The sequence below is a fragment of the Pelecanus crispus genome, chromosome 13, assembly GCF_030463565.1.
Source record: "Pelecanus crispus isolate bPelCri1 chromosome 13, bPelCri1.pri, whole genome shotgun sequence".
NCBI lineage: Eukaryota > Metazoa > Chordata > Aves > Pelecaniformes > Pelecanidae > Pelecanus > Pelecanus crispus.
In genome coordinates this window covers 1,503,501-1,519,637 of record NC_134655.1, presented here as the reverse complement: position 1 = coordinate 1,519,637, position 16,137 = coordinate 1,503,501, and the positions used below count along the sequence as shown (strand labels likewise).

Here is a 16,137-nt window from a genome sequence, read left to right as displayed (position 1 = left end):
AATCCCAGGAGAAAATCCAGTGCCTGTGAAACCCATTGCAGCAACAGCGGGAGACCTTGATGGCTACGAGCCTGTTATTGCACTGTTATAAAGCACCCAAAGGCGCCTGCCTGTTGCTGGTGCTGCTCCCGCGGGCGGGATGAGCTGAGCTGAGCTTTGCCCCGGCCGGGGTGCGCTGGCACCGTGCTTTGCTCCCTGGGCTGAGAAGAGCTCTGGGACAGGTGGGAAGCCCCAGGCTTGGCTGGGGATGCTCAGCCCATCATTAATGCGAGCAGAACATTGAAACGACAGCCACCACGTCAGCGAAGAGTGCAATCAGTAATAGCGGGAATTTTTAGAAAATTGTATCCACGGCGCTTCTGCCGGCTGCAGAAAGGCGCCTTCCCTGAGGGCTTGTGGTGGTACCAGCTGAGATTCACACGCCTGCCCCTGGAGACGAAGCAGGGGGGAGAGCATCACCTCCCTCCGGAGGAGAAGCTGACTTCTTCTTGGGTCAGCAGCACCTTGGCCATACGTGCACAAGTCCTTCTGCTGAAGGAGCTTGGCAGCAACGGACACCGAAAACGAGCACGGCCTCTCCCAGCTCCCAGGGACTTCGAGAGACTCCTGCTGAAATTATTTTCTGCAAAATTGTTTGGTCTCGGGCTGTTTTGCAGGGAAGGTTTGGCTTTGATGAAGTTCTGCGGGAACCTCATCCAAGGTCTTTCCTGACGTTTCACCTGCTCAGCTGCTCCTTGGGGTGAGCCGCTGCATGGATGAAAGCCCAGGCTGCAAGGACACTTGCCTGATAACATCCCTCATCCCTGCTTTCAAATATCCCAGGCTCTAGCTCTGCGTGCCTCTTCCTTTCTACTGATTACTGTGGCAGTGAATTTTCAGGGTTGATACTGTGCCCTCATAAAGGGTTATTTATGTCGATTGCTTCTAAATATACCACCTGATGATTTATAGCCTTGTTTCAGTATTATGGGAGAGTTTAGAAGGCAAACCCCAAGCTGTTTATAATTAATTGTGACCCAATAATTAAGTCTTTTCTCCTCATTTTCCCATTCCCTTTTCCACACTAAAATTTACAGGTTTCTAAAATTCTTTCCTGTTTGCTGTGGGGAGATTTTTTTTTTCCTGGTTTTGCCACTTCCCAGCAAGTGAAATTATCACCACCCATTGCATAAGGGTGGGAAAAAGATTATGAAGCAGCTTATTAATTTTCTCCACGGTTTTAGCAAGGCTGAGGTCATGAGCTGGGCTGTCTGTCATCTCTCATCCCTGCTCAGTGTGTAGGGCATCTGGCAAATCCTTTCTGAAGGTAAAAGCCCTGCAGGTAGCAGCTCGAGTGAGGATATTTCAGATGTTATGAGAAATGGAGAGCTGGCCCGACTCACCCGCGACCTCTGGGGTTAGTGGAATGATATAAATTTTTAGAATTAATTAGAAAATAATAGGGATGTTTCCCCACTGATTTCTTTCAGTGGGTATAATAGTATTTTTCTGATGCACATTTCAAAGAAATTTTTCAACTTTTCCACTTAAGCCAGGCACCCAGTGAAAACGGTGTGGTAAAAATTGGTAATGTTTGAAAAGTGCATTCATTTCCAGGTGAGCGTTTGTAATTTTTAAAGGACAGGTTTTTTGAAAAAAGCCAACCCTCCCCTCTGCCTGGATGTTGCTTTATGGCAATTTGCCATCAAAACCAAGCAACAAACATTTTTCCTGAAACTCTTGCAGACATTTCTGACGATTTATGCTCTTATCACCTAGTATTTTTCACTCCCCAGTCCTCAAGAGTTAGTATTGAGCACTAAATAGCAAAGGGGTAAGCATCACAGACAGTGAAATAAAAAAAAAGAAAGAGTAATGAAAAAGAGAGAGAAACAGATGAGAAGGCAGATAAAAAAAAATGAGAGCAAAACCCGCATCCCCCGTATGTCTGAATCCAACAGGAAAAGACCAATTCATGCGTAAGATCAGATATAAAAAGAGACATTTAAATCTGTTAAAATGATCAAAGGAGCTGGAGAGGCTTAGAGGGATGGAGATGTCTAGCCACCTCCCAACATACCGTGCAGGTCTTCAGGAAAGCTCAGAGAAGCCGATGGCGATGGGGAGCAGGCAGCAGTCTCGATGGAGTCTCCCTGGGAGCAGAGAAGGCCAGGAGGACACACCGGACAAAGGCAACATCATCAAAGTAAGGAACTGAGGTTTTCTGAAGGGTTCACATGTCCCATAGGGGCCGTGCCAGCGCTGCAACCCATCTCGTGGTCCTTTCTCTAGTGCTGTGCACCTGGAGCAGGAGCAGAGATGTTCTGTACTGCTGACCTGGTTTAGATGTCACTTCAGGTGGACATGGACATCTACTCTGGTCTCCTCAGCATGCGCTAGAAGGGTTTTCTAACATGCCTGATGGTTTCCAAGCAGATGTTGGAGAAGGTGCTGAGAGAGCTTCAACCCCTTTGCACTGCGGAACAGCAGTTCATCGAGAAATTCTTCCAGCTAAGCCAGGATGCTGCAGACCTGCAGGTGCTGGAGGTAAGTGTGAGGACTATGTCCTCTCCAGTCCAATTAGCCAGTCCTCCCGCCAGCTTGATACAAGCCTCAGCAGGCACAGTGGGGTGGCTGCTTACCTCTAGCAGATACCTGAGCTCTCCCGGGCTCTTGTCCTCTAGCAACTGTCAGTGGTGTCAGCAGTGGGGAAGCTGAAGACCTCCTGATGACAGGATAATTGAAATGAACTTAATTGATAGTTCCAGCAAAATCACAGGATCTCTAAGCGTTAAACACAGGTCTCCAATATGAGGCAGCAGCAATGAAACCCAGATCTCAAGCTTTCCTCTCTGAGGGAGGGCAGACAAATCATAATTTCCATCCCATTCTTTCTTTCAGGCATATTCCGCTAAGGGAGGAGAGAGCATGGCACCTCCAGAGGACCCTCCTTGTAGCAAGCCTCGGAGCCAGTACGTGGGTGCCGAGATACAGCTGGCTGCTCTCACAGGGGCATGGTCTGAAGTGTCCTACAGGAACTGCCCGAGGAACTGGTGGAGGGATTTTTATTTTCCACTCTTGACCATCCCGATGTCAACTAAGTGGTCTCAAGTTTGTGCCCTGGATAGCAAAAAACCAGGAGGCATCATAGCTGGGCATGCAGAGAGGCTGAGCAGAGCCTCCTGGTTCTGCCTCTCCCCAGCACAGTGGTTCTGCTTCAGGGTGGATCAGAAAGCAATGTTTATGTTTCATGGAAAGCCTTATGCTTTGATCAGTTTTATTTCCTTATTAGCAATGACATAAAGCGAAAATACACTATGGAACAGAAATCATAAAAAATGTCAGCATGAAAACACTGAAATTTTTCACTTGGCTGGCAAAACAGGACACTTCAACATCCTTCCACAAGCAGAGATGGTGAGGAGTTGAAGGATGACCCAAGCATAAACAGGCTCCACTGCGATCAGAAGGCTTTGATTCTTTCCTTAGCTTTGCCTTTGCCTCTGCAGCTGGCCACAGGGCCAGTGCCCCTCCCCACTTAATTGCTTACTTTTTTTTTCTTTTTTTTTTTTTTAAGACTAGAAGAACCTACAACCCGCCTGTTGAGCGAGATCTTCAGTTGCCTGGAACTGGAGCTGAGAGGATTTCTAGATGTCTGCAATAAGGTCCACCCATTCGGCTGCTTGCAGGTCCTGGTTACCTTGAATGACTCCATCTTTGAGATGTGGGGTTCTTCCTCAGCTCTCCCCTCGTCCTTCCTCAACACCGTCCTGGGCAACATGCTGCTCCTGGCCAAGAGCAGCTTCAACAAATGCATTGTGAGTGTCAGTAGGAGTAAGCCCACGTAGACCTGAGTGATGTTTGATCTCCTCCAGAATCTTCTAAACTTTTAACATCATCTTCATTGAAGGCAGTACTGGTTTATATCAGGCAGGGATCTGGCTCTTTGGTTTTGGGAGGACTGGACCCTCATTGCATCAGCAATTGTGTCCAAGTCAGGGAGGTGGGACACAATAAACCTAAGCACCATCTGTGCCTTGTCTTACCAGGTTGGTCAAACCAAAGGGGTTTCCCCCATATAGAGTACTGGGAGGCTGTGAGAGTGACAGCAGCATGTCAGATGGCTGGAGCCAAGCTCTCCTGTTCTCCTGCTGGCACAGCAGGACATGCTCCAGGACCATCAGAATTGGCCAAGGAACCTGGCCCTGAGTCCACTGAGGGCAAGGGAAGCCACATGTTGACATCAACTGTGTTTGTGCCAAGACCTGGAACAGCAAGTCTGCTCATAAATCAGCCTGAGAAGTGCCAGAAATGGCAGTGGGTGAACACCTCTGCCTTAGGAGCTGCAGGTGTCTGCACAGGGAGATTGCAGCACTGTGTCTGAGCAAAGAACCATGCAGCTTGGGAGGCCAGGCATGCCAGCTCCAGGAGAGCAGCTAGCACAGCTTCACATCCAGCCTCAAACAAGGAAGCTCACGTATCTTCCCATAGAAGATATTGTAAATGGAGAAAGCGGTACACACAACCGATTACTTGGCTTGTTTTCCGGCCTGTGTCTTAGCGCGTGGTAAAATGAGGCTGGGGCCACACCAGATCTGAGTGTGCTGTGTCTTGTGTGTTGTTGCCAGGGGACCTTGTGCAAAGAGATCGAGGAGGCAAAGATGCCCAGCAAGATGAAAGGCAGGATCCTGCCTTCCGTGAGCTGCTTTGAGGAGTTTGTGAACTTCTCGGAGGAGGTGTTCAGGACAGCTCGGCGGAGAGGGGAGCTGGACAAAGCATATCTCAGGCTGGCCGGCAGCGTCTTCAGCAGCAGTGAGTACAAAGGCTGGCGGCTGGATGCATCGGTCAGGCAAATGTATACCCGCAGCTTCAGGAGTTGCTAGCAACCAGCTGAGTGACCAGAGCAGGGTATGCGCAGGCTACCTGCCTCCTGGGCACTGCCTGGGGCTGAAACTGCCTTCAGTGATCAAGAACAGTGAGCATCAGACAAATTCAGAGAGTGCGGCATACCAGGCGCACGGTCTCTGCCACACCAGGATGGTCGCAGTTGTGACAGGGCTGAGACACATGTGCTTAGCTTTGAATCTAATGTCAGCCTCTCCTTTCCCACTATGGAGGGAGTAGCTCCTCACTACAGATCAGGCTCTTCTTACAAGCGCAGAGGTCTTGGGAACAGTGGCAGCCAAAGAGCAACTCCCCCCAAAACACCAAGGTGTATTGATAGGGAGAGAGGGGTTGGGACAGCAAGGCAGGCAGCTTTCGGTAGGTCCCTGTGTTGTCCCAGCTGTTTGTCACTGGAGGGACCCTGCTTCCCATCTTGGAGAGGGCCTGAGGGGCTGCAGAAGTAACAGCTCCAAGCCTCTGAACCACACATCATGAGGTGGTGTAGAGGGGCAGCTCCTACCTGCAAACAAGCCTGGGGTGACCCACTGAGTAGCAGCTCACAAACCCATGAGCACAGCCCCTTCCAGGCTCCAACAATATTTACAGCAAAGGGGGTGAGAGAGGGAATCAAGCTAATGAACAGGGATCAGTATTTGCATTATGGATAGTTACTCCCTCTGGTACTGGAAGAAGTCAGACGGTTCAAATGAGACAGCTTAATGACACGTTTACTGCCATGAGTGAGAAGGGCCCCCTCTGTTCTGCATGCATGATGAGCTACTCAAGCTCTCTCCCTCTCCAGAATAGTTGGCAAGTGGCTGGCAGCTTGATGAGCCATGCCTCTGCTCAGCAGCCCGAGCATGTGCCATGCTGACGTGCTGCTCTGGCACCCAGGTCAGAAAGATTTGGACAGGGCTGGACTTGGATGCCTCTGCACCCTTTCGGGTAAACAGCGATTAAACATCACAACCCCAAAGCTCTGCAAGGCAAGGTGGTTGAAGAGCTGAACAACCTGTGATGACACTCACCTCAGCTCTTGGTTAAACTCTCTGCTGGTGACCAAAGCCTGTCAGCGTCTGCGTCTCATGTTCCTCCTGATCCAGCCTGCAGGGTATTCTCTCCATACCTGGTTTGTTCCTTTCTTCCAGTCAATAGCCTGTCCTCAGCAAACCTGAAGGTGAACACAGATATGGTCATGATGGAAAATTTCCACCACATTCACTGCTTCCTGTGCCAAAAGATGATCCACTGCCTAGAGGGCAAGAAGAGAGAAGCCAAGCAAAGATACAGTGAGCACATGGAGAAATATGTCATCAAGTACCTGGGCCAGCCACTTGAGAAGCTCAATGTGAGTACAGGATAAACCAACCCTTGCCTGGGTCTCAAAGGGCAACTGCACCTCCCAAAATTGAGTTAACTGGTGTTCAAATCACCCCTCCCCAAATCCAGTCTGGGATTATATTAGTGTGTTGTCACATCCCCAATGTTCCCACACCTTCCCTGACCACTTGCTGCTGGGTTTCACCGCGCAGCACAGCCCCAGCAAGAACAGGGCTCAGTAGCACCAGATGCTGGCACCAGCTCTGCAACTCAGCTGCCGTGCAGCAGCGTGAGGACCTGTTCAGACCCCCGCTCCGGGTCGCGTGCCTGCATCTGGTAGATTCTGGTTTCTTTTTGCATGGATGCCTGGACTAATAAGTCTAACACAGCTTCACACTTCCCAAGTGGCTGCTTTGTTAACTGAGCTCAGATCATCTGGCTCTGCTAACTCAAACAGGCATCCCCTTCCTCCCAGAGATGATGGCTGCTCCCAAGACCCCTCCTTGCTCTGCTCCTTCTCTCTTCTCACAGGCCTAAAATGTCTCACAGACTGAGGTCAGCTTGAATTATTTATAGGGCCTGTTACTTTCAATTTGTTTCCAGTCTTTGCTGTCAAACATCTTGTAGGTTTGACTGGAACATCAGCTCAAGGTCTCATGCTACCTACAGCTCTGCTATGTTAATGGCTTCAAATCCTTCCTGTGAAGGAAAGTATAATTTCATCGGTCACAACAAAGCAAAGCTAGTAACTTCTGAGGGTACTTGGATTGCATTCCACTCAGGGATTTCTGGAGTCCTGACACAGCCTTCTCTAGCAGACCACATGGCTCTTCAGGTTTGAGCACAACTCACTAACATCAAGAGAAGTTGCAAAGGGGCCTAAATAACGTAGGAACCCATTTCTGGTTTTGAAAACAGCTTATACATTTAGGAACTTCTTCCCCTCTGAAAATCCTTAGGATTTAGGGTATTTCTCCACAACAAAATTGCAGTGGAAATACCCAAGACAGCAAACAGATTATTGGGCTGTATGAGCAGGAGGGCAGACAGTAGGGTGAAGGAAGTGATTACTCCCTTTTTTTCAGCCTTCATTAGACCAGGTGTAGAATACCATGTCCAGCTGTGGAAGAGATAGCAGAGATGTATGTCACATCCACCTGTAGTAAGAGGTGTTGCTAAACCAGAGCAAGGCCAGTGGAGGGCCACCAAAATGGTGAAAAGAGGCTGAAAGAGCTGGACATGGTCAGCCTGAAGAAGAAAATTTCAGGGGTACCTAACAGCCACCTTCCCTAGAAGATTACTGAGGTGCACAGCAGGATGATGACAGACAACAGTCAGAAAATGTAAAAAGGAAGGTTCCAGCTGGATAGAAGGAAAATGACTCTAAAGATAATAAAGCATTGAAGCAGTCTGCCCAGAGAGGTTGCACAGTCTCTATCCTTGAAGATTTTCAAGACCTGCCTTGAGAAATGCTCCAGGTACCCTCACTTGAGCTCAGGGTTGAACCTGCTTTGAACAGGAGGTTGAACTAGAGACCTCCTGAGGTCCCTTCCAGCCTGACAGATTCCATGTCTGAAAAGCTCATGCAGAAAAAAAGATTTTGTCGGCATTGAGCTTTTTGTGGAGCTACACTGCTCCTGGTACTTTTCTGAAAGCTAGCTGAGGTCTGTATCCCTTGGGGTTCGCATAGCCCTGGGCTCTCAAGCTACAGCCATGCTTGGGCTGGGACATGTACTCCTTTTGAAACTCCTCCCTACAGAACAGCCTTTCCTGCTTTCATACAATATCCTGGAAGAACTAAGAAAACTTGAGTTTTGCTTTACACCTCTGCAGATTCTGGGGTCCCCCAACCCCACCTCTGGCTCCAAACCCTCTGTAGCAAGCAAAGCTGGATGAAGCACCAAGGAACATGAGTGAGTTTTCCAGCAGTCCCATTGCTCCATGGGACTGCAACCCTTAGAGATGCTGCTTGCCGAGCAGGGAGGGAAGAGAACTGATGAAATTCCCTATGCCCTGCTTTTCTGGAGGATAAATAATCTCCAATACTTCATTTCCACTTAATTAGACATGGGAAGGGAACTGAGGAAAGTGGTCAGGTTTCAGCCCTGATGCAGAAGTCGGCCTTAGGGCAGCTCATCAGTGAATATCTCCTTGCCTTTCCAGCACTTCTTTGAAGGGGTGAAAGCCCGTGTGGCTCAAGGGGTGAAAGAAGAAGAGGTCAGCTTTCAGCTGGCCTACAGCAAGCAAGAGCTGAGGAAGGTCATTGAAAAATACCCTGGCAAGGAAGTAAAAAGAGCCCTTGAGACCCTCTACAGGAAAATCCACAAGTATCTCTCCCCAGAGGAAAATCTTTTGCTGGTAATTGGAGGGTGATCTGGGTGTAATGCTACGATGTTTTGCAGGGTTCAGGACTGCAAAGCATGTCTAGCTGTCACGGGCTGATGAAAGGAGCTGACGGTCTGTTTCTCCCTAGGTGGTGTGGCACGCTATGGAACAGGAGTTCATACGCCAGTACCAAGAGTTTGAGGACCTGATCCAACGCTGTTATGCAGGGTCAGGGATTGCCATGGACTTCACCATGGAGGACTTGCTGAGCTACTTCAACTCCATCACTCTGGCCAACATGTAGAGGCAACCCTCTCTGGGTGTCAGGAGCAGCTCAGGAACCCTTGTCTGCAGCTACACCTTTAAGGAGCTAAGCTCAAAACCCTTCCCAAGCTGAAGTTTGATATATGGGGGTTCCATCCTGAACTTAATGCCAAAGTGCCGCTGACTTGTCAGTCTTAGGCTAGATCTCCCTTGGGGAAGTGGAGTTCTCAGACCCAAGCCACAGCTTCCCTGCTCCAAGAAACCATTATGCAGCTAGAAAAAAAAACCCCAAACCTCAAATTTCTGCCAGAGTGAATGCCAGTTCTGTACCTCTTCAGCAGACCTCTTCCCAGTGCAGCTGAACAGTGAAAGGCATCTTCTTTCCAGGAGCGCTCTCCTTTTTATCTACTCGCAGATTTCCCAGTGAACCTGTGCTAAAACAAAGAGGGTTACAACACACTGAGGCACCCAGATGTGTATAGAGTTACTATATCCAGGTATCAGCACATGCACCATTGCTCTACCAGCTCTTCAGTAGAGACAGATGAAAGTTCAAAGTTATTAATATAAAAAGTTTTATTACTTTTAGCTAAAAAAAAAAAAGGATTACTTACATGTAAACTGGAAAGGAGCAAATGCTGCAGTTCTGGAGATCCAAACTGGTGTCTCAGGGAGTTGCCTGTTCTTACCCCATTTTCTTACGGGGCATCCTATAGCAACATCACAACTCACTAATGTATTTTTGTTGTTGAAAATACAGCCTCTGTATCTTGCAATGATAATCATAGGGCTAACACACTGTCCATTATAACCACCTCTCTAAAAAACCTGAAGATCCTGAACTCCTTGGTTCAGTACAAAATAACAATCAGGTCCATAGCAATGACAAAGGGTCAAGGACCAGGATATCAGTCCGTAAGATGGAGTCCAGACCACCAGGGTCATTGGCCAGGTAGAGGCACATCTAGGGCTAGACTGGAGACCAGCATCCCTACACCAAAACTCAGGCATGGGGTGAAGGCCCTGAGAAGAGCTTAAATATGCTCCAGGGCCCATGGGTGTGGGTGGAAGCCCGCAGGTGAGGCTGGTCAGGGCTATTAAAGCCCATTAGTGCCCTCAAAGCCCTGGCAGGCATCAATGTCAACGGTCCTGTTACTGCCACCTGTGGGAATGACTTTGGGAGTTTTAGTGAAGAAAAGATTATTAGGGTTTTTCCCAAGAAAACGAGGTTTGGGAGGTCCACCTGCTGCTTGTCCTCTGCCAGACCCACTGTGTAGCTATTGAACCTCTTGATCTGGAGTGGACAGGACAGCAGAAATCACCAAGATAGCTCCTGCATGTCTTGTGAAAATTAGGGGCTGACAGAGGGAAGAGGTGTTGACAGCCTCCTTCAAGCGAGGCTGAGTGTGAGCCGAGCAGCTCTCTGTCCTGCTTGCCCCACTCCGGGCCAGCTGGTACAAGGCTGCTGCAGAGCCCACAGGAGTGGGCTGTCACCCATGTTTTGAAAATAAATGTGGTCTGTTTTCCGTAATTACCCTCAGGGCAGATTTATGAGCCTCCTTCCCCATTCAGAGCATTGGCATCCTCTTCTTTTCTGTTGTTTTGTGTTGAGACTGGTGGCAGTCCCCCCACTGGAGGACTCTTAAGGGACACCACCATGCTGGGGAGAAACAGCCTTTCGCTAAGCTCTGGCTGGGGGATTTCCACCTCAGCTCTGCCTTCCCCACTGTGAGTAAACCCACAGTGACCTTCAAAACAAGGAAGGCATGAGGGTGGTGTTCCACATCCCGGGATTAGCTTGTCTAACCTACTCACCCTCACCATTGCTAGTTGACAGTAGATGATAACCCATGAAGCAGCTTTGGGGGAAATTCTGTGGGCCACAGTCCTTGTCTTATGGTCCATGTTTTACATCTGCATTATATAGGCACCAGAAGGGATACTGCCCCCTTCCTGTAAGATAATCATAGAATCATAGAATCGTTTAGGTTGGAAAAGACCTTTAAGATCATCCGGTCCAACCATTAACCCACACTACCAAGTCTACTCTAAGCCAATCAAGGGTAGACTAGACTAAAATAATGACACAGCCCCTTTCCATGGGGACACCAAGCAGCTGCTTCAGCCCTGGTGCCCTCTTCTCCCAGGAATATTCCTCCCCCAGAGACATTTCCTACTCCACTGCAAGGGCCCAGCTTGTCTTCACTCTCTGTCTTTGGATGAATGTCCACACGTGGACATGAAGGTTGGTAGGACACTAGGGGGGTTTGGGGGGAAGGATCACACACATGGTCCGTCCTTGGTGCACACAGGTTTTTGTGCATTGGGAGCTCAGCATCTTGGTGATGGTGAGGTCACCCAGCTGGTCCTCCAGATCTGGCCCCAGCCAGGGGCTCTGGCATGCTCAGGTCCCACCAGAGCAAAGCAGGGGTCTGAGGCCCTCCCAGGTAGGTTAATTTATTGCTTCTGTACTTGTGCCACCTGCAGGCCAAAAGAAAACCTGTTTGATCTCCATTCACAGTTCAGTTCGCAGCTGCCTGGACAGCTTCCCTGAGCAGCTGGGTGCTCCTACCCTTCATGTTCTGCGGTTTTGCATGCTGGTTCCCCGCCCTGAGATGATGTCCTGGAAGGAGGAGTGTATGAGTCCACCCTCATGTTTCATCCAGTGCCTGGACCACCTTGTGTTGACTGTGAAGAGCATTGAGGACACTGTGGTCTTTTATTCCAAAGTCCTGGGCACAGAGGTGGTGACTTTCAAGGTAACATGGGGCACAGGCTCAGCTCAGGTCTAGGGGACCTGGAGCTGCAGTTCTGGGCCAGTGGCTGGTCCTTGTGGGTCTCTGATGGGGTCTCTGGGGCACATCCTTGGGGTATGGATGGTAGGACCAGCACAAGCTGCAGGCCGTCAAGCTCTGGGTTTCAACAGAGTCAAGATGAGTCAGAGGAAAGTCCAAACCACACCACAGAAGGAGTCAGAGTGACAAAAAAAGAAAGGTTCTTTGAAAAACAATTTCTAGGACTGAAGGAGGAGAACCCTCAAACCCACACATCCTCTAAAGATGTCTGACAGGCTCTTGTTTTGATATTTCCTTTGGCAAAGAGAGGAAAAGATGGTTAACATTTTCAGAACAGCCCCAACTCATCTCCTGCCCAAGCTTCTGGCCACTTGGCCTGTTTTGGATGTACACACCGCACCTTTTCAACTTCCAAGCTTATGTCCTTCTCTCCTGCCCCATCAGGTCTCTTAAAAGCAGTTGCACTCACATCCCAAGGCTACAGTGAGCCTCAGCTTGTTCTTTAGGTGGGCACAGTGTCCTGCCTATCCAGGGGGTCTCAGGACTCAGCTGCCATTTGAGCCTGCAGAAATCTCCTTGAGAATCTGCAAAGAGATGCCAAAACCTCCTTCCTCACCCTCTTCCTATTGCCTCATCTTTGTCCCCACTGCAGCATCAGCTTGTGCGTTATTTGTGTGGCTGCCACACAGGCAGGATGGAGAGTGCCCCAAACTGAAAACTTACATTGTTATGGTTTGGAAGTAGCTGCATGTGGCTGTAGGACTTTCTTGGGTCACTCCACACCTTGAGGAAAGTCTCGGGAGCCTTGCAACAGTCAGTTCTTGTCTTGAGTTGCCACAGCAAGAGCCCAGAGGTAGCAGGACTACAGCCAGGTCTCCAGGACTTAGGACTACACAGGTGAGTGGATGCTGAAGTAAGTCTCATTGCACTTTGATTCTTTTCTTTGGGGCCAGGGAAATCACAAAGCTTTACATTTTGGCAACCAGAAGTTTAACCTGCATGAGGCTGGGAAGGAGTTTGAACCCAGGTCTCGGTGCCTGGTCCCCAGCTCTGCAGTTATCTGCCCTATCACACAGGTGCCCCTGAACCAGCTGCTGGATCATCTGAAGGTGAGGAAGGCATGGAGTGTCCACAGGGCAGTGTGACCCCGAGAGGCATGAAGCCAGAGCCTCCCAAGTGACACTTTCAGGGTCTGTGTCTTGGGGAATGTCAGAATTGTCTCATCCAACAGCTCATGTTTTCAAGGCTGGGGGAAGAGTGCACAACGCCCGGATAAGACTACCTTAAGCTTTAAACCCCTGCTTTGATGTCTCCTCCCAGGCTTGTGGGGGGATTTTTGAAGAAGGTCCCGTGGCCAGAACTGGCGCCGTGGGTCCAATAACATCCATCTACTTCCGAGACCCCAATGAGAAGCTGATCGAGGTTTCCAGGTACAGCACAGATGTGGCTGCAGCCAACGGAGGCAAACCCTAACCCCACCCATACTCTGTCTGTGTCCCAGCAGGAGAAAGGATGCGGAAGCCAGGGGTTTGATGGCCAGTTTCAGGTTCAAGCTTCTATTTTGCAAGCCTAGTACAAGTCTGAAATCCCAGCCATAAAAGTAGGGCTGCATGAACCTTGAGAGCTTTCCCAAGGCAGCCTGCTCAGCTCTCACCCCTGGGTGTGAATCCCACTTTTATAAATCACCATCAATGGAAACTTCATGACTTTCTTGGAAGATCTGTCCTGCTGCTGCTGCACTACTCTTGTTGGGACATTTTTCCTAATGTCTGACACCTCTTTTGCTTCATTTGAAGCCCCTCATTTCTACACTGTCCACCATGAACACAAAAGAACCTGTCATCCCTCTCTTCTTAATAGTCCCTTTTACGCAGCTGAAGATTTCCGACTCCCTTCCTCTCCGTCTGCCTGCTTGGCATGACTCAGGCTGGCTAGCACTGGTGGCTTTCACACCAAGCCAGCGGTTTAAATCCAGCTGTGACTTTTGAAACCCACTTCCTGCCTGGGAACTGGGAACTTGGCCTCGGTGTCTGACACACAAAGCGCTCCTGAGGCTGAAGCTCCGTGCCTCATACTCAGCTCTGCATAATCAGTTATAGGGTTCCTGTCCCCGGGATGGGAAAAAGCAGAGGTGCAGACGGCTGCATGGAGGGTGTCTAAAGTCAGTGCATTCATCTAGATTTATGCAGGGATGAGGGGGAAATAAGGTGCTAAGAAGATGCTGGCATCAGGCAGAAAACGTTGGCTCCCTCTTGCAGCCCAGCCTGGTTGTCCTGTTTTCCCAAAGCAACAGGGCTTTGCTCTGGCCCCTGAACCAGCTGCATGTGCCTGGCCCGCACATCCCGGCTGCCGAGAGAAGGATGCAACCTTGTGCTGCAGCTGGGAGGAATTTGCTCCTCCTTTCCATCCCCATGCGTGACACATTCCTGTGGACTGGGTCTCAGTCATTCATTTTTGGACCAGCAGCATCTTTGTAAAACTTGACTCCCCCCATGATGGCAACATGTCCAGAGCTTGGGAGAGCCTCTGGAGCAGGAAGAGGAAGGCCAAGCCTCCTGCCTTCCTCTGTCCAGAAGAGGCATGCAGAGTTGCTCCAGGAGCTCTGGCACGGAGCTGCCTGCACGGCGTGGAGGGAGGCAGGGCTCGTCCCCGTGGGGAGGGAGCTGGGGCAGCGGAGCTGGGGCAGGGGTCTACCGCAGCAGGGCCCACTCTGACCGATGGTGCTCAGTGCTTGTGGGACTGTCCTCAGGCTTCTCCTTTCTATAGTTATTCAAAAAGCAATTCCTCAATTACTTAAAAAGCATAAAACAATAAAGAAAGACTTGGGGGTTTTTCAAGGAGAGCAGTTCCCCAGCTGGCCACACTGCGGTAGCAATGTTATCGTCATGGAAATAGTGCTGGAAGGCAGAGAGGACTCTTCTGACCTCTACAGTCAAAATCCTTTCTAAAGTTGAAAGAATCCCTGAATTATACTTTTTTTTTTTTTTTTTTTTTTTTCCTGCTGGCATGTCGTGGGAAATCCCAAATTCTCCACGGTGCGGAAAAAATGCAAAGCCCTAAAAAACTCAGTGCTTCGGATTATCAAAACCTTGTGCCGGCGGTGGCCATAGGGACAGAAGCTGCTTTCAGCTCGAGTGCAACCATTTGTGGCAACTACAGGCAAGAGCTGCCATGGGAGGAAGCCACCGGCATCTCATAACCTTGACCTTGTGAAGGGACCCCCGGGTGGGGACCCCCCGGGAGGGGACCCCGGGAGCGGAGCCCCCGCGCTGCTGCAGCCCAGGGCCCCGGCCGGCGGCCGCTCTCCAGGGTGCTGAGAGCCCACGGCCGCGCTCGCACGGGTGGGTCCTGCCCACGGGAGAGGGCCGATGCCCACCGGAGAGGACCGACGCCCACGGGAGAAGGCTGATGGTGGCATCCTGCTCCCGCCAGCCCTGCTTCGGCTTTTCCTCGCTCTCGCCTGGTCCGGGCTTCTCCCTGGCCAAGTGCTGGTGCCAGCGGAGCGCTATTAATTTCTGGCATGGGATTGTAGTTATTGATTGATTACTAACACGGATCCCGCCCGGCGCGGCACTGCAAGTGTCCTTTCATTCACCGAGCTTGCGACCGTAAATATGTTTGTGGAGAAATGTTCCCTTTTCTTAATATTAAGTGCCATTTATCTTGGAACAGCAGTAGAAAGAAGGACAACGGCTCTTTTCTTTTTCAGCCTGACAGGAGAAGTTAGGGACTTTGGTGGCACCATATTAATCGCTGAATACCCTCAGTGTCGCACAAGCTGGTCTATAATTTTCACAGGCCATTTTTTCCCTTGGCTCTTTTGAGGCCTCGCTTCCCTTGCCAGTGGTTTGGACCTCCTTATTAGTTAAGGATAGGAAACATTTGCTGTTTGAAACTGGAAATAACAAGTAAGACACTTTCCTGGGCTGGGATACTGGAGGTCGTAGGCTCTTAGAGGAAATAACCATAAACAAAAAAAATCCCAGGTATGCCTTTAGCTCCTAGATGCTCTGGAAAAGCTACTTACTGCTTCAACTGATAGGGGTCCCAATAAAAGGAAAGTTGGACCTACCAGCCTTCCTGTGCCTTCCCTTCCTAATTTTACAGACCTGAAAGGTGTCAGGGCTGCATCTGCTGGGACAGCCAAGGCATGGATGACATTTAGAAGGGCTTCTGGATCGCAGGGACAAAAATGTAGCCTAAACCCAACTGAAAAGCTCTTCTTTCAGCTCCAGCACCAACAGGTAAAAGGTGCTAGTTCCCTCCTCTCCTGCTCAGTTTCACTGCTACATGGCATCGCTGCAGCGTGCTGCAGAAGGCATGGAAATGAGAACACTGGAACAAATGTCAGGATGCTGCAATCACTGATAATCCACTGAGACGCGTTGTTCCTTCCACTGAAGCCCGTCTCGGTTCTCTCACACATTGATTCCCTTGACAAATGTTGAGCTAATGGCTGACTTGGAAGGCACTGGGTCTGTGGGTTCCAGTTCACTGGGCTGTGAAGCATGGAATGACATTTTTGGTGATCTCACACCTGACTGAAACCAAGGTAAACTAGAAGCTCATC

The 16,137-nt window shown here is 49.9% G+C and overlaps 2 protein-coding genes across 2 annotated transcripts in view; both read left to right on the top strand.

Moving 5' to 3' along the window:
* Positions 1 to 8,812, top strand: part of LOC104037620 (exocyst complex component 1) — a 32,553-nt gene extending 23,741 nt beyond the window's left edge. The window contains exons 11-18 of the mRNA XM_075720618.1: positions 2,067 to 2,185; positions 2,416 to 2,526; positions 2,881 to 2,951; positions 3,557 to 3,797; positions 4,608 to 4,791; positions 6,012 to 6,211; positions 8,347 to 8,541; positions 8,657 to 8,812. Coding sequence (XP_075576733.1) covers positions 2,067 to 2,185; positions 2,416 to 2,526; positions 2,881 to 2,951; positions 3,557 to 3,797; positions 4,608 to 4,791; positions 6,012 to 6,211; positions 8,347 to 8,541; positions 8,657 to 8,812 — 1,277 coding nt within the window. The remainder of the gene's footprint in view (positions 1 to 2,066; positions 2,186 to 2,415; positions 2,527 to 2,880; positions 2,952 to 3,556; positions 3,798 to 4,607; positions 4,792 to 6,011; positions 6,212 to 8,346; positions 8,542 to 8,656) is intronic.
* Positions 8,813 to 11,366: 2,554 nt separating this feature from the next.
* Positions 11,367 to 13,040, top strand: GLOD5 (glyoxalase domain containing 5). Its single transcript, XM_009491639.2, has 3 exons — positions 11,367 to 11,531; positions 12,521 to 12,676; positions 12,888 to 13,040. Exons 1-3 carry the CDS (start codon positions 11,367 to 11,369, stop codon positions 13,038 to 13,040), a joined length of 474 nt encoding a protein of 157 aa, XP_009489914.2.
* The last annotated feature ends 3,097 nt before the right edge of the window (positions 13,041 to 16,137 follow it).